General features: G+C 43.1%; 1 protein-coding gene across 2 annotated transcripts; it reads right to left on the bottom strand.

The window, feature by feature from the left end:
- Window positions 1-15,339: 15,339 nt before the first annotated feature.
- LOC139530056 (fatty acyl-CoA hydrolase precursor, medium chain-like) lies at window positions 15,340-20,206 on the bottom strand. 2 transcript variants are annotated; one of them, XM_071326105.1, is made up of 13 exons: window positions 20,062-20,206; window positions 19,582-19,780; window positions 19,336-19,474; window positions 19,053-19,186; window positions 18,780-18,933; window positions 18,591-18,695; window positions 18,387-18,488; window positions 17,993-18,133; window positions 17,710-17,790; window positions 17,202-17,343; window positions 16,945-17,094; window positions 15,830-15,902; window positions 15,340-15,632 (listed from the first exon to the last, which is right to left on the bottom strand). In XM_071326105.1, exons 1-13 carry the CDS (start codon window positions 20,129-20,131, stop codon window positions 15,452-15,454), a joined length of 1,671 nt encoding a protein of 556 aa, XP_071182206.1. In that variant the 5' UTR covers window positions 20,132-20,206; the 3' UTR covers window positions 15,340-15,451. The 2 variants fall into 2 exon arrangements, with proteins under 2 accessions (XP_071182206.1, XP_071182207.1); XM_071326106.1 differs by having other exon boundaries at window positions 19,582-19,782; window positions 20,052-20,062.
- Window positions 20,207-22,355: the final 2,149 nt, after the last annotated feature.

Below are 22,355 nucleotides of genomic sequence, written 5' to 3'. Positions count from 1 at the left end.
TAGGCAATTAGCAAGACACCCCCAATAAAGGAGTGGTTCTGCAGGTGGTGACCACAGACCACTTCTCAGTTCCTATGCTTCCTGGCTGATGTTTTGGTCACTTTTGAATGCTGGCGGTGCTCTCACTCTAGTGGTAGCATGAGACGGAGTCTACAACCCACACAAGTGGCTCAGGTAGTGCAGTTCATCCAGGATGGCACATCAATGCGAGCTGTGGCAAAAAGGTTTGCTGTGTCTGTCAGCGTAGTGTCCAGAGCATGGAGGCGCTACCAGGAGACAGGCCAGTACATCAGGAGACGTGGAGGAGGCCGTAGGAGGGCAACAACCCAGCAGCAGCACCGCTACCTCCGCCTTTGTGCAAGGAGGTGCACTGCCAGCGCCCTGCAAAATGACCTCCAGCATTGTTTGACTGGTTGTTTCAACCAGTCAAATCACATCCGTATGTATTCCTCAGAGATCCTAGAACGTAACCAGACTTCACTATATCATTAGGGGTGTAATATATCCTATAGGACACCAAATTTGGTCAGAGAGCGACGCCTTCATGGCATGACGATGATGCGACCGGTCTTCATTTGATCGACTGTATATTGGTCAAACAAAGCTAGCTAGATAGCCAATGAGCTGGGCTTTACGGGAATATCCCCGTATATGATTGCCCAAACGCTCAGGGCAACCCAGAACAAGCAGATCGTGGACCCTGGCTGAATGCCCCTCCTCCACATACAGCGGCACACAACCCAGGGTTCTGACAAGACGAAGGAGAAGAGGAAGTTGAGACAAATCAAATCAAATTTATTTATATATCCCTTCTTACATCAGCTGATATATCAAAGTGCTGCACATAAACCCAGCCCAAAACCCCAAACAGCAAGCAATGCAGGTGTAGAAGCACAGTGGCTAGGAAAAACTACCTAGAAAGGCCAAAACCTAGGAAGAAAACTAGAGAGGAACCAGGCTATGATGGGTGGCCAGTCCTCTTCTGGCTGTGCTGGGTGGAGACAGAAGATAGTGCTAATCTATGCGATACGAGGGCAACCATATCGGTTATTAATGCGAAATCATATCCAGACCCACCTCTGTCTGAAGCTACTGTCATTTTGGTTGGGGCATCGGGAGTGTCCATGACTGACCACTTAACCACTCATGGTGAAGTTGGGAGATATGATTTTAGCGCACACCTTCCTGGCCTCTCCACATTGTCCTAAAAATGTGTTGGCCAGAGACCTACTATGCAAATTTGTGATTGAGGTTCACTGTGATACTAGTGGAGTAAACATTTCTACTCCTCCTAGTTGTGAACAATTGGTACATGTCCATTCTGATTCTTTAGAGTGGTTATACTCTGACAACTTAGTTGATGGGAGGATGACCAAAGATATTGTGAATTTGGCTAAACATTGGTGGGTAACTGGGGGGGAAGTGAAAGAACCCGATGATTTGCATGGTACCGCATATTATTCAAAACACTGCCGAGATGAGGGGTTTGAAATAGACTGGGGTAATAAAAAGGTGTCTAAATCAAAATTGCGGTGTATTAGATCATCCGTAAAGTATTTGGGTAATGATGTCACTCCTGAAGGGAGAAAATTGGGTACTGAGAGAGTGGAGGCTATATTGGCAGTGCCTAAACCTCTTACCAAACAACACATGATGTTATTACTGGGGATGGCTGGCTACTGCAGAAATAGTCGCTCCCCTTCAAGCTTGTATTTATGGTCACCAAATGACCGTACAGGATCCTGATATTTGGAATGAGGATGCAGAATCAGCTATGGTTGCTCTAAAGCAAAGGTTGACTGTTTAACCATGTCTGGGTTTGCCAGATCATTCCAAACTTTTTAATTTGATTGTGGGTGAGAAAGGGGGTTATATGTTTGCTGTTCTTACGCAAGAACATGGAGCTCAGCAAAGACCAGTAGGATACTATTCTAAGCATTTGGATCCACTAGATGGGGATAGTTTGTTGTCTGAATTTGGTAATATAAAGTTAGACAGAAGCATTGAGGGTGAATCAATCAATAAAGGGGAAGCTAAACGAATTAATGAAGGAAATTAACCTGTCATGAATGCCATACTTGCCTCTGGCTCTGATGTACATGAGAGGAAGGAACTAGAGGTCGACCGATTAATCAGCATGGCCGATTAAAATTAGGGCTGATTTCAAGTTTTCATAACAATCGATAATCGGCATTTTTGGATGCCGATTACGGCCGATTACATTGCATTCCACAAGGAAACTGCGTGGCAGACTGAGCACCTTGTTACGCGAGTGCAGCAAGGAGCGCAAGTTGCTAGCTAGCATTAAAATGATCTTATAAAAAACAATCAATCTTCACATAATCACTAGTTAACTACACATAGTTCATGATATTACTAGGTTAACTTGCTTGTCCTGCGTTGCATATAATCAATGCGGTGCCTGTTAATTTATCATCGAATCACAGCCTACTTCGCCAAACGGGTGATGATTTAACAAAGGCGCATTCGCGAAAAAAGCACGATCGTTGCACGAATGTACCTAACCATAAACATCTTTTGCTTTTCTTTCAATCAATACACAGAAGTATATATTTTTAAACCTGCATATTTAGTTAAAAGAAATTCATGTTAGCAGGCAATATTAACTAGGGAAATTGTCTCACTTTTCTTGCGTTCATTGCACGCAGAGTCAGGGTATATGCAACAGTTGCGAACTAATTTGCCAGAATTTTACATAATTATGACATAACATTGAAGGTTGTGCAATGCAACAGCAATATTTAGACTTAGGGTTGCCACCCGTTCGATAAAATACGGAACGGTTCCGTATTTCACTGAAAGAATAAACATTTTATTTTTGAAATGATAGTTTCCGGATTTGGCCATATTCATGACCAAAGGTTCGTATTTCTGTGTTTATTATATTATAATTAAGTCTATGATTTGATATTTGATAGAGCAGTCTGACTGAGCGGTGGTAGGCAGCACCAGGCTCGTAAGCATTCATTCAAACTTTACTGCGTTTGCCAGCAGCTTTTAGCAATGCTTGATCACAGCGCTGTTAATGACTTAAAGCCTATCAATTCCTGAGGTTAGGCTGGCAATACTAAAGTGCCTATTAGAACATCCAATAGTCAAAGGTATAGAGAGAAATAGCCGACGCGTCATAATTCCTGTAATAACTGCAACCTAATATTTCTTTACTGGGAATATTGAAGAACTGGGAATATTGAACCACCAGCTTTCATATGTTCTGAGCAAGGAACTTAAACGTTAGCTTTTTTACATGGCACATATTGCACTTTTACTTTCTTCTCCAACACTGTGTTTTTGCATTATTTAAACCAAATTGAGCGTGTTTCATTATTTATTTGAGACAAAATAGATTTAATGTATTATATTAAGTTAAAATAAAAGTGGTCATTGTTTATTCAGTATTGTTGTAATTGTCATTATTTCAAATATGTATATATATATATAGCAGTGTATATATATTTAAGCTTTTTTGGTATATATATATATATACCAAAAAAGCTTAAATATATATACACTGCTCAAAAAAATAAAGGGAACACTTAAACAACACAATGTAACTCCAAGTCAATCACACTTCTGTGAAATCAAACTGTCCACTTAGGAAGCAACACTGATTGACAATACATTTCACATGCTGTTGTGCAAATGGAATAGACAAAAGGTGGAAATTATAGGCAATTAGCAAGACACCCCCAATAAAGGAGTGGTTCTGCAGGTGGTGACCACAGACCACTTCTCAGTTCCTATGCTTCCTGGCTGATGTTTTGGTCACTTTTGAATGCTGGCGGTGCTTTCACTCTAGTGGTAGCATGAGACGGAGTCTACAACCCACACAAGTGGCTCAGGTAGTGCAGCTCATCCAGGATGGCACATCAATGCGAGCTGTGGCAAGAAGGTTTGCTGTGTCTGTCAGCGTAGTGTCCAGAGCATGGAGGCGCTACCAGGAGACAGGCCAGTACATCAGGAGACGTGGAGGAGGCCGTAGGAGGGCAACAACCCAGCAGCAGGACCGCTACCTCCGCCTTTGTGCAAGGAGGAGCACTGCCAGAGCCCTGCAAAATGACCTCCAGCAGGCCACAAATAACATTTGATTTGATTGGACTTTTTCTGTGTCTAAACCAACTAGGCTCGTAATTTAACAACTTTATTCATATTTACAGATGGCATACAAGCTTGTTAGTTCAAATGTTCCAGAAGGCATTTCTGCCATAAAAACGCATTTTGATAAAAAATTACGTTCATATGACTCTCCTGTGAAGTCGTGACATGCAAAATACACGTAGTTTCCTGAAACGGGTTACATATTGACTTTCACGAGGAAGAGAGAGAACACATGTTGTAACAGCTTCATGCCAACCTTGATAAGAATGAGATTGGTGCAAGTTTAGCTCAAGTTACAATCTAGTAACTCTCCTCACATTTTAGGGCCATCACTCTGTCTTTAGAAGCCTTTCCAAATTATAATTAGAACTATTGATAAATTATCCAACCCAAATTTAAAATGACAGTCCTTAGTGCTTCACATTGGTTCTATCACTTGAATTTAAGACCCTCAACTTTGCACACGCCGACACTGGCAGAATGTACATTTACATTGACATACAGTATACAAATCTTATATTTCTAGCATTAACTTTCCTCGTCACGGCCCCCATTTGTGGTAATGACAGATTGCATTCTTAGTCTAAATTACCACACTGTCTGTAAATTACTAGACAGTGTGGTGAAGAAGGCGCACCAGCACCTCTTCAACCTCAGGAGGCTGAAGAATTTTGGCTTGTCACCTAAAACCCTCACAAACTTTTATGGATGCACAATTGAGAGCATCCTGTCGGGCTGTATCACCGCCTGGTACGGCAACTGCACCGCCCACAACCGCAGGGCTCTCCAGAGGGTGGAACGGTCTGCACAACGCATAACCGGGGGTAAACTACCTGCCCTCCAGGACACCTACTGCACCCGATTTTACAGGAAGACCAAAAAGATCATCAAGGACTACAACCACCCGAGCCACTGCCTGTTCACCTTGCTAACATCCAGAAGGCGAGGTCAGTACAGGTGCATCAAAGCTGGGACCGAGAGACTGAAAAACAGCTTCTATCTCAAGGCCATGAGACTGTTAAGTGAGTGCTACGGGGCGATAGTCATTTAGCTCAGTTAGCTTAGCTTTCTTGGGTACAGGAACAATGGTGGCCCTCTTGAAGCATGTGGGAACAGCAGACTGGGATAGCCAGCCAGCTGGTCTGCGGATGCTCTGAGGACGCGGCTAGGGATACCGTCTTGTGGGGGTTAACACATTTAAATGTTTTACTCATGTTGGCTGCAGTGAAGGAGAGCCCGCAGGTGTTGGTAGCGGGCCGTGTCGGTGGCACTGTATTGTTCTCAAAGCGAGCAAAGAGGTTGTTTAGTGTGTCTGGGAGCAAGACATCGTGGTCCGCGACGGGGCTGGTTTTCTTTTTGTAGTACGTGATTGACTGTAGACCCTGCCACATACCTCTCGTGTCTGAGGCGTTGAACTGCGACTTTACTTTGTCTCTATACATACGCTTAGCTTGTTTGATTGCCGTGCGGAGGGAATAGCTACACTGTTTGTACTCGGTCATGTTTCCGGTCGCCTTGCCCTGATTAAAAGCAGTGGTTCACGCTTTCAGTTTTGCTTGAATGCTGCCATCAATCCACGGTTTCTGATTGGGGAAGGTTTTAATAGTCGCTGTGGGTACAACATCACTGATGCACTTGCTAATAAACTCGCTCACCGAATCAGCGTATTCATCAATGTTATTGTCCGACGCTATGCGGAACATATCCCAGTCCACGTGATCGAAGCAATCTTGAAGCGTGGAATCCGATTGGTCGGACCAGCATTGAACAGACCTGAGCATGGGCGTTTCCTGTGTTAGTTTCTGTCTATAGGCTGGGATCAACAAAATGGAGTCATTGTCAGATTTTCCGAAAGGAGGGCAGGGGAGGGCATGGTATGCGTCGCGAAAGTTAGAATAACAATGACCCAGGGTTTTGCCAGCCAGGGTCGCGCATTCGATATGCTGATAAAATTTAGGGAGCCTTGTTTTCAGATAAGCCTTGTTAAAATCCCCAGCTACAATAAATTCAGCCTCAGGATATGTGGTTTCCAGTTTACATAGAGTCCAATGAAGTTCTTTCAGGGCCATCGATGTGTCTGCTTGGGGGGGATATACACGACTGTGATTATAATCGAAGAGAATTCTCTTGGTAGATAATGCGGTTGGCATTTGATTGTAAGAAATTCTTGGTCAGGTGAACAAAAAGACTTGAGTTCCTGTATGTTGTTATGATCACACCACGTCTCGTTAATCATAAGGCATACACCCCCGCCCTTCTTCTTACCAGAGAGATGTTTGTTTCTGTTGGTGCGATGTGTGTAGAAACCAGGTGGCTGTACCGACTCTGATAGCGTATCCCGAGTGAGCCATGTTCCCATGAAACAAAGAACGTTACAATCTCTGATGTTTCTCTGGAAGGCAAGCCTTGCTCGGATTTCGTCTACACACCCTGCTATAATGTGTAAAATAGTTGCTTGTTTAACAGAACACAGAGGGTATTCTTTAATGGAAGTCTCTCAAACATAATCCAGGTAGAATCAGGAATTCCCCAGGGTAGCTGTTTATGCCCCTGGCTTTTTTCAATCTTTACTAACGACCTGCCACTGGCTTTGAGTAAGGCCAGTGTATATCTATGTATGCGGATGACTCAACACTATACACGTCAGCTACTACAGCCACTAAAATGGCTGCAACACTTAACAAAGAGCTGCAGTTAGTTTCAGAATTGGTAGCAAGGAATAAGTTAGTCCTAAATATTTCCAAAACTGAAAGCATTGTATTTTGGACAAATCATTCACTAAAACCCTAAACCTCAACTACGTCTCGTAATGAATAATGTGGAAATTGAGCAAGTTGAGGTGACTAAACTGCTTGGAGTAAGCCTGGATTGTAAATTGTCATGGTCAAACATACTGATACAACAGTAGCTAAGATGGGGAGAAATCTGTCCATAATAAAGTGCTGCTCTGCTTTCTTAACAATACTATCAACAAGGCAGGTCCTACAGGCCCTAGTTTTGTCGCACCTGGACTACTGTTCAGCCGTGTGGTCAGGTGCCACAAAGAGGGACTTGGGAAAATTGCAGTTGGCTTAGAACAGGGCAGTACTGCTGGCCCTTAAGTACACCCATGCATACCCCACAAGACATGCCACCAGAGGTCTCTTCACAGTCCCCAAGTCCAGAATAGACAATGGAAGGTGCACAGTACTACATAATTACTACACATAACTCTATTCGACATCAGGTAACTGATGTAAGCAGTAGAATCAGATTTAAAAAGCAGGTAAAAATACACCTTATGGAACAACAGGGACTGTGAAGAGACACATACGCACACATTGTGATATTGTTGTATGGTGGTATTGAACATTTTGTGTTGTGGATATGTGGTGGTGTAGGGATATTATATGATGTACTGTTTTATCAGTAGCTTATTCAGTACAAACATAGTTCACTGTTTTTTATCTTTTGTTTTATATGTAATGTGGGTGCTTTGGTGTTTGGATCCCTAACAAATACAAAACAACAACAATACACTTCTTCCCTTTTGACACATGACTCACATCATGATCCATGCATAAAAAACAACTAAATCAAAATAACAAATACAATTAGAATTACAAACCTTGATAACTTCATCTTAAATTAATTGTATCCCATAAGGTAATTCAAGGAATAGTAAAATAGACTATAGACAGGTTTTCCATCCTTCAGGGGCAGCGCTCTCTCTCCTTCTCGTGGTCTGAATCACACATAGCACGATTGATCAATTATAAACTTCTTCCTAATTTTTAGTGTTAACATATTACATTTAAATCTCACCCAATGTCTCTAGCCTTTCTAGAGAAGGTGACCAGGCCTCACCAGAAAGTCAGAACAGAGGTCAGAGGTCATTCAACCCCATGTCACGACTTCTGCCGAAGTCGTTGCCTCTCCTTGTTCGGGCGGTGTTCGGCGGTCGACGTCACCGGTCTTCTAGCCATCATCGATCCATTTTTCATTTTCCATTGGTTTTGTCTTGTCTTCCCACACACCTGTTTTCAATCCCATCCATTACCTCTTGTGTATTTAACCCTCTGTTTCCCCTCATGTCTTTGTCAGAGATTGTTTTATGTCAAGTGTTGTTTCTTGGTGTATAGGTGCGCGACGGGTCCTCGTACCCATGTTTATTTTATGTATGTACATTTTCGTGTTTGGAGCATGTTAAGTGGACATTTATTAAAAGTCTCCATTTACACTCCGTTGAACTCTCCTGCGCCTGACTTCCCTGCCACCTATACACACGACTCTGACACCCCATTAAGTGAGTGTTTCTTTCCCTGTACCCCAGACTCATTATTTAAAGACATTTCAAACATTCCAAACATTTTCTCTACCAGGTTTACATTGGGTTTTTAGTACATTTCTTATCAAGATAATTGAGATGTGTGCAACCAAAACTCGGACAATAGATACATGAAGCACAAAATGTCATTTGTGTGCCCATTAAGGTGCATCCTTTCTAACCGGGGGAAAAACCCACTAAAACCAAAATAAAAAGACCCCACACAATAAATCAAACGCAGTATTAACACCACTAACAAATATTCAGCACAGGTTGATAATGTGTGGGTGCTGGCGTGTGTGGTAAAACGTAGGGTAAAAACAAACAAAATGGCCTTCCTTAATTTGGGAGCTCCGTTAATGATCCGGTACCTTTATATTGTATTGTACACAGTCTCAATAACTGCTCTCCCAAGGCACCTGCCTCAGGTAGCCTTTCAAAGGGAGAGATACAGAATCATTGGTAATACAGAATCATTGGTACTTAATCTTAATCGAGTTTACTGCATCTTGGACAGGAAGTCTTGATTAAACATATACAGAAGTATACTTCAGACACATCAGTGTCCTGTCAAGCTGAATAGGCACCTTCTTAAGTAGACAATCCCAGAGCCCCTTTCTTGTAATCTTATCATTTTTACCTGTTGCATTGACATATGTCCCTGTGACCAGTCAAAATATGAAACCTGTTGTTCAACAAATCTGCTCGGTTCATCTAAAGTTGGTGCTGGCTTATCAGCTCAATATTCGGTACTACTTCAATTTTGGACACAGTTCCAAGTAATGGAAACATATCGCAATATCAACCCAGAGCATATCGGACTGCTTCTCCATATCACCGGATTCCTGCCGCTCTGGATCATTACACCGGATCATTACTCCGGATCATCGCAGCTAGCTAGCTGCAAACGAGTGGCTACTGTTAGCTAACGCCTCTGTCCCGAAGCAAGCACCAGCCAGCCTCGAGCTAGGCCCATATACCAGCTAATACTAGGGATAAAATACCTTCTTTGCCAATTGGCCTGGACCCTTTATTGTCGACACGGAGCCCTGCCGATCCATCACGACTGGACTGACGACGTGATCGTCCGATGTGGTCTCAAAAGGCTATTCTGTTACGATATCGCCAAAGAACCATCTACTAGCCACGGCCCGCTAGCTTTTCTGAATGCTGTCCCCTGCTCGCCTAGCGTAGTAGCGACTACCGAACAGCACTCTGACTCACCTATTGCTGCTCTTTTGACCCTATGATCCCTCGGCTACACAGCTGATGCCCCCTGGACTGTTTCAATAACACAGTACCTCATTGTTTACCTTTCGGCCCCAGCCTCGAACTCAGGTCCTGTATGTACCTAACTGACCTGCTCTGCCCATTCATCGCCATTTACCCGTTGTTGTCTTAGCTCTCCTGATCAACACCTGTGATTGCTTTATGCCTCTCTCTAATGTCAATATGCCTTGTCTACTGCTCTCATGGCTAGTTTTAATTATTTTATTTCACTGTAGAGCCCTCAGTCCTGCTCAAAATGCCTTAGATAGCTCTTAACTGGTCCCTCCAGAGACACAACCTCTCTCATCGTCAGTCAATGCATAGGTTTACCTCCACTGTACTCATGTCCTACCATACCCTTGTCTGTACATTATGCCTTGAATCTATTCTACCACGCTCAGAAAACTGCTCTTTCTATTCTCTGTCCCCAACGCACTAGACGACCAGTTCTTATAGCCTTTAGCCGTACCCTTATCCTACTCCTCCTCTGTTCCTCTGGTGATGTAGAGGTTAACCCAGGCCCTGTAGCCACCAGTTCCACTCCTATTTCCCAGGCGCTATCATTTGTTGACTTCTGCAACCGTAAAAGCCTTGGTTTCATGCATGTTAACATCAGAAGCTTCCTCCCTAAGTTTGTTTTATTCACTGCTTTAGCACACTCCACCAACCCTGATGTCCTAGCCCTGTCTAAATCCTTGCTTAGGAAGGTCACAAAAATTCTGAAAATTCCATCCCCAACTACAACATTTTCCACCAAGATAGAACCTCCAAAGTGGGTGGAGTTGCAATCTACTGCAGAGATAGCCTGCAAAGTTCTGTCATGCTATCCAGGTCTGTGCCCAAACAATTCGAGCTTCTACTTTTAAAAATCCACCTTCCAGAAATAAGTCTCTCACTGCTGTCGCTTGTTATAGACCACCCTCAGACCCCAACTGTGCCCTAGACAATTAATTCCCCCCATTTATCTTCAGAGTTTGTACTGTTAGGTGACCTAAACTGGGATATGCTTAACACCCCGGCCGTCCTACAATCTAAGCTAAATGCCCTCAATCTCACACAAATTATCATGGAACCTACCAGGTACAACCCTAAATCCGTACACACGGGCACCTTCATAGATATCATCCTGACCAACCTGCCCTCTAAATACACCTCTGCTGTCTTCAACCAGGATCTCAGCGATCACTGCCTCATTGCCTGCGTCCGTTATGGGTCCGCTGTCAAACGACCACCCCTCATCACTGTCAAACGCTCCCTAAAACACTTCACTTCACTTCAGCCTTTCCTGGAAGGATATTGACCTCATTCCGTCAGTAGAGGATGCCTGGTTATTCTTTAAAAGTGCTTTCCTCACCATCTTAAATAAGCATGCCCCATTCAAAAAATGTAGAACTAAGAACAGATATAGCCCTTGGTTCCCTCCAGACCTGACTGCCCTTGACCAGCACAAAAACATCCTGTGGCGTACTGCATTAGCATCAAATAGCCCCAGCGATATGCAACTTCTCGGGGAAGTTAGGAACCAATATACACAGGCAGTCAGGAAAGCAAAGGCTAGCTTTTTCAAACAGAAATGTGCATCCTGTATAGCACAAACTCCAAAAAGTTCTAGGACACTGTAAAGTCTATGGATAATTTGATCACCTCCTCCCAGCTGCCCACTGCACTGGGAGGATGCTAGGAAACACTGTCACCACCGATAAATCTACGATAATCGAGAATTTCAATTAGCATTTTTCTACAGCTGGCCATGCTTTCCACCTGGCTACACCTACCCCGGTCAACAGCTCTGCACAAACCACGGAAACTTGCCCAAGCCTCCCCCATTTCTCCTTTAACCAAATCCAGATAACTGATGTTCTGAAAGAGCTGCAAAATCTGGACCCCTACAAATCAGCTGGGCTAGACAATCTGGACCCTCTTTGTCTAAAATTATCCGCCGCAATTGTTGCAACCCCTATTACTAGCCTGTTCAACCTCTCTTTCGTATCATCTAAGATCCCTAAAGATTGGAAAGCTGCCGCGTGTCATCCCCCTCTTCAAAGGGGAGACACTCTAGACCCAAACTGTTACAGACCTATATCTATCCTACCCTGACTTTCTAAAGTCTTTGAAAGCCAAGTTAACAAACAGATCACCGATCATTTCGAATCCCAACGTACTTTCTCCCCTATGCAATCTGGTTTCTGAGCTGGTCATGGGTGCACCTCAGCCACACTCAAGGTCCTAAACGATATCATAACCACCATCAATAAAAGACAGTACTGTGCAGCCGTTTTCATCGACCTGGCCAAGGCTTTGACTCTGTCAATAACCGCATTCTTATCGGCAGACTCAACAGCCTTGGTCTCTCAAATGACTGCCTCGCCTGGTTCACCAACTACTTCTCAGATAGAGTTCAGTGTGTCAAATCGGAGGGCCTTTTATCCGGACCTCTGGCAGTCTCTATGGGGGTGCAACAGGGTTCAATTCTCGGGTCGACTCTTTTCTCTGTATACATCAATGATGTCGCTCTGCTGTTGGTGATACTCTGATGCACCTCTACGCAGACGACACCATTCTGTATACATCTGGCCCTTCTTTGGACACTGTGTTAACTAACATCCAGATGAGTTTCAATGCCTGCTCTTAAATGCAAGTAAAACTAAATGCTTGCTCTTCAACCGATCACTGCCCGCACCGGCCCGGCCGTCTGGCATCACTACTCTGGACGGTCTGACTTAGAATATGTGGACAACTATTAATACCTAGGTGTGCGGTTAGACTGTAAGCTCTCCTTCCAGACTCACATTAAGCATCTCCAATCCAAAATTCCTATTTCGCAACAAAAAACAAATTTCACTCATTCTGCCGAACATACCCTCATAAAACTGACTATACTACCGATCCTCGACTTCAGCGATGTCATTTACAAAATAGCCTCCAACACTCTACTCAGCAAACTGGAAGCAGTCTATCACAGTGCCATACGTTTTGTTACCAAAGCCCCATATACCACCCACCACTGCGACCTGTATGCTCTCGTTGGCTGGCCCTCACTCCATATTCGTCGCCAAACCCACTGGCTCCAGGTCATCTATAAGTCTTTGCTAGGTAAAGCCCCGCCTTATCTCAGCTCACTGGTCACCATAGCAGCACCCACCTGTAGCACGCGCTCCAGCAGGTATATTTCACTGGTCACCCCCCAAAGCCAACTCCTCATTTTGCCACCTTTCCTTCCAGTTCTCTGCTGCCAATGACTGGAACGAATTGCAAAAATCACTGAAGCTGGAGACTTATCTCCCTCACTAACTTTAAGCATCAGCTGTCAGAGCAGCTTACCGATCATTGCACCTGTACATAGCCCATCTGTAAATAGCCCACCCAACTGCCTCATCCCCATAATGTTATACATTTTTTCCCTCTTTGCACCCCAGTATCTCTACTTGCACATTCATCTTCTGCACGTCTATCACTCCAGTGTTTAAATGCTAAATTGTAATTATTTCGCCACTATGGCCTATTTATTGCCTTACCTCCCTAATCTTACTACATTTGCACACACTGTACATAGACTTTTCTATTGTGTTATTGCCTGTATGTTTGTTTATCCCATGTGTAACTCTGTGTTGTTTGTGTCACACTGCTTTTGCTTTATCTTGGCCAGGTCGCAGTTGTAAATGAGAACTTGTTCTCAACTGGCTTACCTGGTTAAATAAAGGTGAAATAAAAAAATAAAAAAATATTTTCCCACTGTGTCCCTTACCTATTTGAGTTCAGTGAGTACTAACGGCCTATCTATTGGTCCACAGGAAGCTTATCTTTAACCCAAACACCAGATGGCAGCCTCGAATATAATCAGTCCCAAGGCTCAATCCCTCTGTTTGTCATGTGACCTTGTATTGAAACATTTACTTCTTCAAATTACTAAGACATTGCATTATTAGAGTGCTATCTGAAATCCACTAATATCACCATTCACTTTGTTACTTTCACTAGTCTCCATATCTGTTTTCTTCAACTAGGTTTCTCCCTTCTTCCAAATAAGAAGACCTTCTCAATTACTACTGCTAATACACACAGATCACTCTCAAACAATGTTCTGCTTTTACTCCTATTGTAAGGTTTAAAAACAGAACAAATATGATAACTTTCTCCTTATTGGAAAGCATTGTTTTAATTTTAGTCTACCCGAAACTGTTACTCTATATATTTATTAACAATTTCTGTTGGATATTCACTTTCTGCTTCACACTTATTAAATGTCTATTATTTTAGATTAACATGTAATGTGCAAAATTTATAGAATACATCGGCCAATTCAGAAGGGAAGAGATTAACTATCTGGGATCAAGATGTATTAAAACTGGGCCGGCACTGTCTATCAGTCCCCTGTAGATGGCGTGCTCTGTCCATAATAAGTCTCTACCTAGCAAGTTAAACTCTAGGTGCCCATTATACATTCACACATTGTTACTTTATCAAATCTAGTAACCCATTACACTCTTCTTCATAAATTCCTCCTTTACACTAGTGTTCTATTCATACAGGGGTTTAAATATTGTCACTAGTGTTCTGTTTTACAGCATTTTCAAAATAGTACTCTCTCCTTTCACATACAGAACTTAGGTATTTACATCCACACCACCAGCAACGATCACAGCGCAGCCAGCCCGAGAGTTACACATATCATGTTTTCGAGGAAATCTCAGTGTCCGGGGTCATCAATGAACAGTCCTTACCCGACTCAGCTGTTACCCTCTCAACATTTTCAATGGCTTCTCCTGTCAGTGTTCACTACCTGTAGATCAACGGGCGGTGGTGGACAGAACCACTAGATAGTGTTATAGATTGAAAACTCAGCTCACAGAACTGGTAAACTCAGCTCACACAGAACTGGTTGGGGTATTCATTCAGACACCACCTCTTTCACATCGGAGCTAGTCCCCTGACAGCTCTCATTCACTCAGTACTTAATAGTAATAATATCTCATTATCTACATTTCAACCCTCTTATTATCCAAATTTCAATTTATTTTGCTTATTTGAGCTGTTCTTGCCATAATATGGACTTGGTATTTTACCAAATAGGGCTATCTTCTGTATACCCCCCTACCTTGTCACAACACAACTGATTGGCTCAAATGCATTAAGAAGGAAAGAAATTCCACAAATGAACTTTCAACAAGGCTGTTAATTGAAATGCAATCCAGGTGACTACCTCATGAAGCTGGTTGAAAGAATGCCAAGAGTGTGCAAAGCTGTCATCACGGCTACTTTGAAGAATCTAAAAAATATATATAATTTTGATTTGTTTAACACTTTTTTGGTTACTACATGATTACATATGGGTTATTTCATAGTGTTGATGTCTTCCCTATTATTCTACAATGTAGAAAATAGTAAAAATAAAGAAGACCCCTTGAATGAGTAGGTATGTCCAAATTTTTGACTGGTACTCTAGATGCATAAAATACCGATCTGAAGTGAGCTCCACTGGGGCAATCTGTTAGTTCTCTTATATACTGCTTACACAGACAAGTTATAATTGCATGATTTAGCTAATTCATAATTCATTCATCATACATTTTTGGCTATGCATGTGACCAACCAATACAACACAAGGCTATGAAGAAAGACAGAGACAGAAAGATGACAAGCACACATTTGCAATTAAAGTGCACTATTTATTCAAATTCTAGTCTAGACATACCTACAGAAAATTGTCAAAATAATTAGGCTTACAGGTACAGTGTTTAGAGGTGTAAGCTAATAATGTCAGTTTCCCTGACTTGCTGCGGCTGCCAGGCTGTGGAGCTTCTGAGGGAGGAGGACAGTCATGAAGTGTACCTTGTCCTTCTTTAGGCTCTGAGCAACCACCTGCTTCAAACCCAACTCCATGTACTCTTCTTTCTGGTCATACAGGGGCCACAGTATCAGCTCCTCCCCGTTTGGTGAGCTGAGGGTTACATCAAGTCACAGTTAGTTCATTCCCAGGGATCAGTGTGCTGTAACAGGCCTATTGAAGCAAAGTAGTAACTCAGGAGTCTATTTCTATTGGTGTGCTGAACTGTTGTGTGAAAACCATGCAGAAAAAAGTTATAGAACAAAGAAATAGCCATATTGTCATCAGTTTATGTCAGAGTGCGTGCTTACCCAGTGCGAGCAAAATTGGCCCAATATGCCATCATTGTCTTGCACAGCTTCTCCTCCTCTTCAGTGACTGTTCCTGTAAGTGACATTTAAGGGAATATAGGGAGTGATCAGATGTTACCTTGTTTTGAAATTAATATGATCTCGAGAAGCTTTTTTTAGGTCAAGACAATTATAAATCAACAAATAATGGTAATTAACTAGTGGCCTCCTGACCACTTTATTTGATGATCCATCTTTCTTTTTTATCCCTATTATTCTTATCTTGTGAAAAGATCATCTTCATATTGTTCATATCCTCAGCAGACAAAGGCTAATCACTATCTCCTTATAACGTTCAGGTCAGTTTTTATTAACTTGCATAATACATTTGAATCATTCTGGTGATCACGAATGGCATCAACCATGCCAATGTGACAGCAGGTTATGTAGTTCAGGTTTGGACAAACCAAACCTTGGGCCCTGGGCAAGAAACATGTTAGAGGCAGAGATACAATTTTGTGGTTTAAAGCTAATTTCCTGCATTTCAACACGTTTTGCCATGCAGTGTTCTTATTCAATCTGAGAGACTCAAACACTATAACAAAATCAGTGGGGGCCCCCTGGAGGTCGAGACCCCTGGGCATGTGCCCTGCGTGCCTAGTCTCGAAAACCTGATTCTATTGGCAACAGTGACAATAGGGTCCGGTTTCAATGGCGGACTCTTTAGGCATAGATGAACTACGTCACTGCCTACGTCACTACCTTATTCGCTTGAATAAAATGCTAAATAGTAGCTAGCAGGATGGAGATCCGGAGGTTATTTTTAATAAGTGCATTTCGCAAGTGGCTAGTTTGCATCAACTCCCTTCACTAAAATCCCTGCAAAGATTTTGCCTGCAAACTTTGGATTCAAATTGCGACGTTCTGGCATGTCTGCCTCGTGATATGTTGGGAGAGTTGTCTGTCTGAAGAGGGCCCATCCCATAACAATTTTTTTCTCTTATCGAAGTTGCCAAAAGAGTCCGTAATTGAAACCAGACCGTATAGTCACTGTTGCCTATAGGGTCAGGTTTTCAAGACTACTGCGTGCCCGGTCAGTAATCTGGCCCTGATGCAGTTTCTGTAGACCTACCTACCTGTTATCTTTATATGTCCATTCCAGAAGCATGATCCAAACATAAACCCAATATCATCAGCATGGTCAGACTTTACAAAGCTTGGTCTGGTCTCTTTGTGCATCTCTGGGCGGTGTTGAAACTCATACATGTACACAGGTGCACCTGCATCTAAAAACACAGGAGAGACATTGTAAGTGATCATGAGAGCTTTTTGCATCATATCATAAGGTGAATTACAATGCAACAGGAGGTTGTCTTCCCCAACTGAAACTAACCTCTGTGGTATCCAGCGACTTTAATAACAGGCAGAACCATGAACAGATCTCCCAGCATTTCAGTGAATCCATCACGCACATCTTCAGGAGTTTTTGCATCCTTGAAATATTCATCTGCAATGAGATTGTTAAGTCCGGAGGCCTGAAATGCAACAGAGATGCAGATTGCAGAATTGGCATTGTGCAGGTATACACGTTTAAGTGCCCCTGTGTGTTCAAGACCCACTCTGACTACCAATCTGGTTTGACATTGCTGTATAGTATAGGCCTACATATCATCATCTTAGTGTGGCCAGCAGTACTTTCATATTCTGGTACATTTTCTGCTTAATAATATTAAGTTACTATGATAACAATAATACTAAATTGTATCATGATACAATAATGTAAATGGTACATAAACACGGCTTCAGATTGATTAATAATGCAGAGCGTAAGAGCAATCAGCAGCAGTAACAGGCGAAGGAACAGAAGGAGGAGGAGGACAAGGTGGATGAAAACCACTCACCCCAGCAGGATAGAAAACGTTCATTATCGACATCGCTGATTGCCTGTTAAAGCCCTCCGACCATCCAGGTGGAGCAAAGGACTGTTACAAAACATAGGAGAACATACTGTATAAAAGCCAAGACATTAAACACACCTTCATCTTCCTAAATGCAAGAAGACAGCAACTTAATCCTTATTAAATCACTTTTTATTTTGCGAACCACCTAAACTTGAAGATGAAGAGACATGAAGAGCTATTTTGAACAGAAGTGTTTTTTTGAATTAAGAAACTATAAACTTACCGAGGGGAGGATCCATCCAAACTCATGGTTTGTCACTCCAAGCAGCACAGGAACCTTTTCGACCGCCTTGCTCTTTAAAAGCTCCTCTGCAAGGTCTTTCAGAAACACTCCATCCACGGTCGCCCCCATAACGATTTTCATCTAAAATGCAGAAAAGTTGGCTCAATGGTTGAAGACAGGCCTAACCTGACCCCTGGTGGCTGTTGTTGTAATAACTTAACAGTAATATCTGAGGGAGATGCTACTCTGTATGGGTTTTTTACACTAAAGGTGAGGTCAAACCATTTCAATCATGAAATTAATCATTTGAACCGCCAAGAAGAAATGCACATGCAAAATATCCTCCTTATGTTTCCATTACGAATAGCTAGTTTACCTTTTTTGCAGAGCGTACCTTTTTTGTTGCGTTCACTAAATCTTCTTCAGTTTTCTCTCTTATACACTTGACAAGCTGCTTGTTAGTGGTGCAGTCACACTCTGTCAGGTTAGCCACTACCTGGTCACATAGAGTTGTTCAAACATCACATAGCATTTAAATCAGTGTGTTTTGACAAGTCAGTTAAATGTGCCTTTGTGTTGGATGATTGTGGTAGAATACCTTAGCTATGACCAGAGGCTCTTTTGAAGTGTAAGTTCCAAGTGTTGCCACTCCACTTTGGAAAATCGCTCGATGAAATAATCCTTTTGCTAATGGAGACAGGGTCTGTCAAGTTGGACACAAAACATTGAGATTAGATAATGTTATATATAATTCCTTGACAGATTCTGGATTGTGGCTCTTTTTTACCAGTATGGAGGCACTGATGCCTCCTGCAGATTCCCCTGCGATGGTGACTGACTGTGGGTCCCCTCCAAAGCTCTCAATGTTCTCCTGGACCCACTTCAGAGCTGCAATCTGGTCTAGGAAACCCCAGTTGCCTGGTGCATGCTCATCTCCAGTGCTTTTAACATATATGCAAAGAAATTCATCAGATGCATTGCACTAAGAATAAAACACAATGTCAAAAACCACTCCAGCAAACACAATGTCAAATGTACTATTTAGAATATTATGTCATACCTAAGGAATCCCAAAATTCCAAGACGATATTGAATGACAACTACGACCATGTTCTGATAGGCTGCTAGTGGTGATGCATCATACTGAGATGCTGCACCCATTGACAAGCCACCTCCATGAATCCAAAAGAACACCTGAGTAGGATAAAGGCCGTCGTTGTAAATAAGAATTTGTTCTTAACTGACCTGCCTAGTTAAATAAAAATACCACGTTTCTTCTTCAAATTGGTATTGTATAAGACATAAGTGAAATGTTAAACTGTGACATGTACAGCATAACTTACCGGTAGTCTTTTGACTGTTGCTGCCTCTTTAGGTGTGTATACATTAAGATAAAGACAATCCTCTGACACGTCTGGCAGGTTGTATTCAATGGCCATTATATTTACTATGTGCTGAGAAATAACTGGATCCTGAATACACCTAGAGAGAGAGAGAGAAAGAGAGCAAGAGAAAGTTAGTTATTTGGGTCAATGCCTTATTGGCTAGCACTCCATGTCCAATGATACAGTACAGTAAAACCATCTAACATGTGAGGCTGGCGTGTGCCATCTCTCTCTCCCTCCCATGGCTCTGCAGGTTGTGGGGCAGCCAGGCGCAGGGGACCCACTGGTGGACGGGCAAAGGGTATCCCCAAATACTGCTGCACCCTCTGCTCTATGCCTTTCACAGTCATGTACTCGCCTCGAACTTTGCCATTCTTCAGAGAGACCACTGGACCAGTCTCCGCTGTAAGCAAAATAAACACAAGGGGGCTTAATCATGTAACCTGATCAAAGTCTATGCACCTAAGTTGTCCCTGTGGTTTCTGTTTTTAAAGGAGCCAACTAATTATTGGAGTAAAACATCGGTACAGGATGTTTCACTTTTAAACTGAAAAAAATTAAGTGAAGTATGCTGCAATATACCCTCTTTTCCCTGTGGTACTGTTCCCATTGTCTTGGTAGTTAATTTAAACAAAATACAGTATATGTGTTATGTAATGTAATAATAAAATAAGGATTTCTTACCTGTTGTGCACAGCGAAGCACCTAAAAATACTATAGTCAGGTACACGCTAAGAAGTGTTGTTCTCATCATGGCTGTGTCTTTAGATCTTTAGAAAGAGAGAGACAGTCAGTTGACATTCAAATGAATACCCCTCTGTACACCAAGCTCCTCCCCCTGAATGGGGACACACACACACACACACACCATTGTATAACAACCCCACCATGGTGAACTGAAAACAAATATCTCTATTGATTTAACCTCTGTTGCACCAGACCCTTGACTGCCAACAGCCCAACTTACCAAACAACGGTCTTTGAACTACACGCTTAGTAAGGCAGGGTTAGGGAAACATCAAAATACCCACGTTATGGAAGAGTTGGCCTACTCTAATATTTAAAAGGATTTAAAATAAGGGCTGTTGTAAAAATGGTTCCAAAGTTAAAGGATTGTATATTATGGAGTGAAATTGGTCAGAGTTGGCAACTGTATTGGTGATAAGGTGAGACATGAAGGGAAAAGTAAGTTTACAGTAGATTGCATTTAATCATCTTTGCCTCTTTTGACAATAAAGAGCCTCTTTACTTGGGTCTTGTTCTAAGTGAAGTGCTTCTCTGTGTCACGTCCTGACCTTAGAGATCCTTTTTATGTCTCTGTTTTGGTTGGTCAGGGCGTGAGTTTGGGTGGGCATTCTATGTCTGGTGTTCTATGTTGTCCTTGTGTTGTATTTCTGTGTGTTTGGCCTGATATGGTTCTCAATCAGAGGCAGCTGTCTATCATTGTCTCTGATTGAGAATCTGTCACGCCCTGGCCTTAGTTATCTTTGTTTTCTTTATTATTTTAGTTAGGTCAGGGTGTGACATGGGGAATGTATGTGTTTTTGGATTGTCTAGGGGTTTTGTACGTGTAATGGGTCAGTGTCTTGTCTAGGTGTTTGTATGTCTATGGCTGCCTAGATTGGTTCTCAATTAGAGGCAGCTGTGGTTCATTGTCTCTGATTGAGAGCCATATTTAAGGCAGCCATAGACAATTACCCACAAAACCCAAATGCCTATGTAAAACGTTTGTAGCTTTTGTATTGCACTTACGTTTGTAGCTTCACGGTCGTTTGTTGTTTTGTTTAGTTTTGTTATAAGTGTTCGTTTCATGTTTTCTCTTGTCTCTAATAAAAGAGAATGTATTTTTCACACGCTGCGCCTTGGTCCACTCAATATCCTCAAGACGATCGTGACAGAATCATATTTAGGTAGCCTGTTCCCACCTATGTTTGTGGGTGGTTGTTTCCGGTTTAGTGTTTGTTTTCACCTTTCTGGACTGTTCGTTTGTCGTGTTTGTTGTTTTTGTTTAGTGTTGCGTATTTAATTAAAGAATATGAACACTTACCACGCTGCACCTTGGTCCGATCCTTCCTACTCCTCAGACGAAGAGGACGAGAATCGTTACAGAACCACCTACCACCAAAGGACCAAGCAGCGTGGTTGAATGGACTCCTGGGCATGGGAAGAAATCTTGGACGGCAAAGGACCATGGGCACAGCCGGGAGAGTATCGCCGTCCGAAAGAGGAGCTGGAGGCAGCTAAAGCGGAGCGGCGACGCTATGAGGAATTGGCCCGAGGAAACGAGAGGCAGCCCCAGAATTCTTTTGGGGGGTGGCACACGGGGAGATTGGCGGACTCAGGTAGGAGACCTGAGCCAACTCCTCGTGCTTACCGTGGCAAGAGAGTGACTGGGCAGGCACCGTGTTATGCGGTGAAGCGCACGGTGTCCCCGGTGCGCACGCATAGCCCGGTGCGTTACATCGCAGCACCTCTAATCGGCCGGGCTAGAGTGGGCATCGAGCCAGGAAGGATGATGCCGGCTCAGCGCATCTGGTCTCCTGTGCGTCTCCTCTGCCTGGGGTATACGGCACCAGCCCTACGCACGGTGTCTCCAGTTCGACAGCACAGCCCAGTGCAGCCTATTCCAACTCCCCGCACTTGCCGGGCTACAGGGGGGATCCAGCCAGGACGAGTGGTGCTAGCTCTGCGCTCGAGTCCGCCACTGCGCCTCCACGGTCCAGTGCATCCGGTGCCTCGGCCAAGTACAAGGCCTCCTGCATGTCTCCCCAGCCTGGTGAGTTCTGTGCCTGTGCTAAGCACTAACCCTCCTGCATGTCTCCCCAGCCTGGTGAGTCCTGTGCCTTCTCCCAGAGCCAGGCCACCTGTGTGTCTCTCCACTCCAGTGACAATCCATGGCAAGAAGCCTCCAGTGATAATCCATGGCACGAAGCCTCCAGTGATAATCCATGGCAAGAAGCCTCCAGTGATAATCCATG

The sequence above is a fragment of the Salvelinus alpinus genome, chromosome 9 (assembly GCF_045679555.1).
Source record: "Salvelinus alpinus chromosome 9, SLU_Salpinus.1, whole genome shotgun sequence".
NCBI lineage: Eukaryota > Metazoa > Chordata > Actinopteri > Salmoniformes > Salmonidae > Salvelinus > Salvelinus alpinus.
The sequence above is the reverse complement of the archived record's forward strand: the minus strand, read 5'-3'. Positions and strand labels throughout refer to the sequence as shown.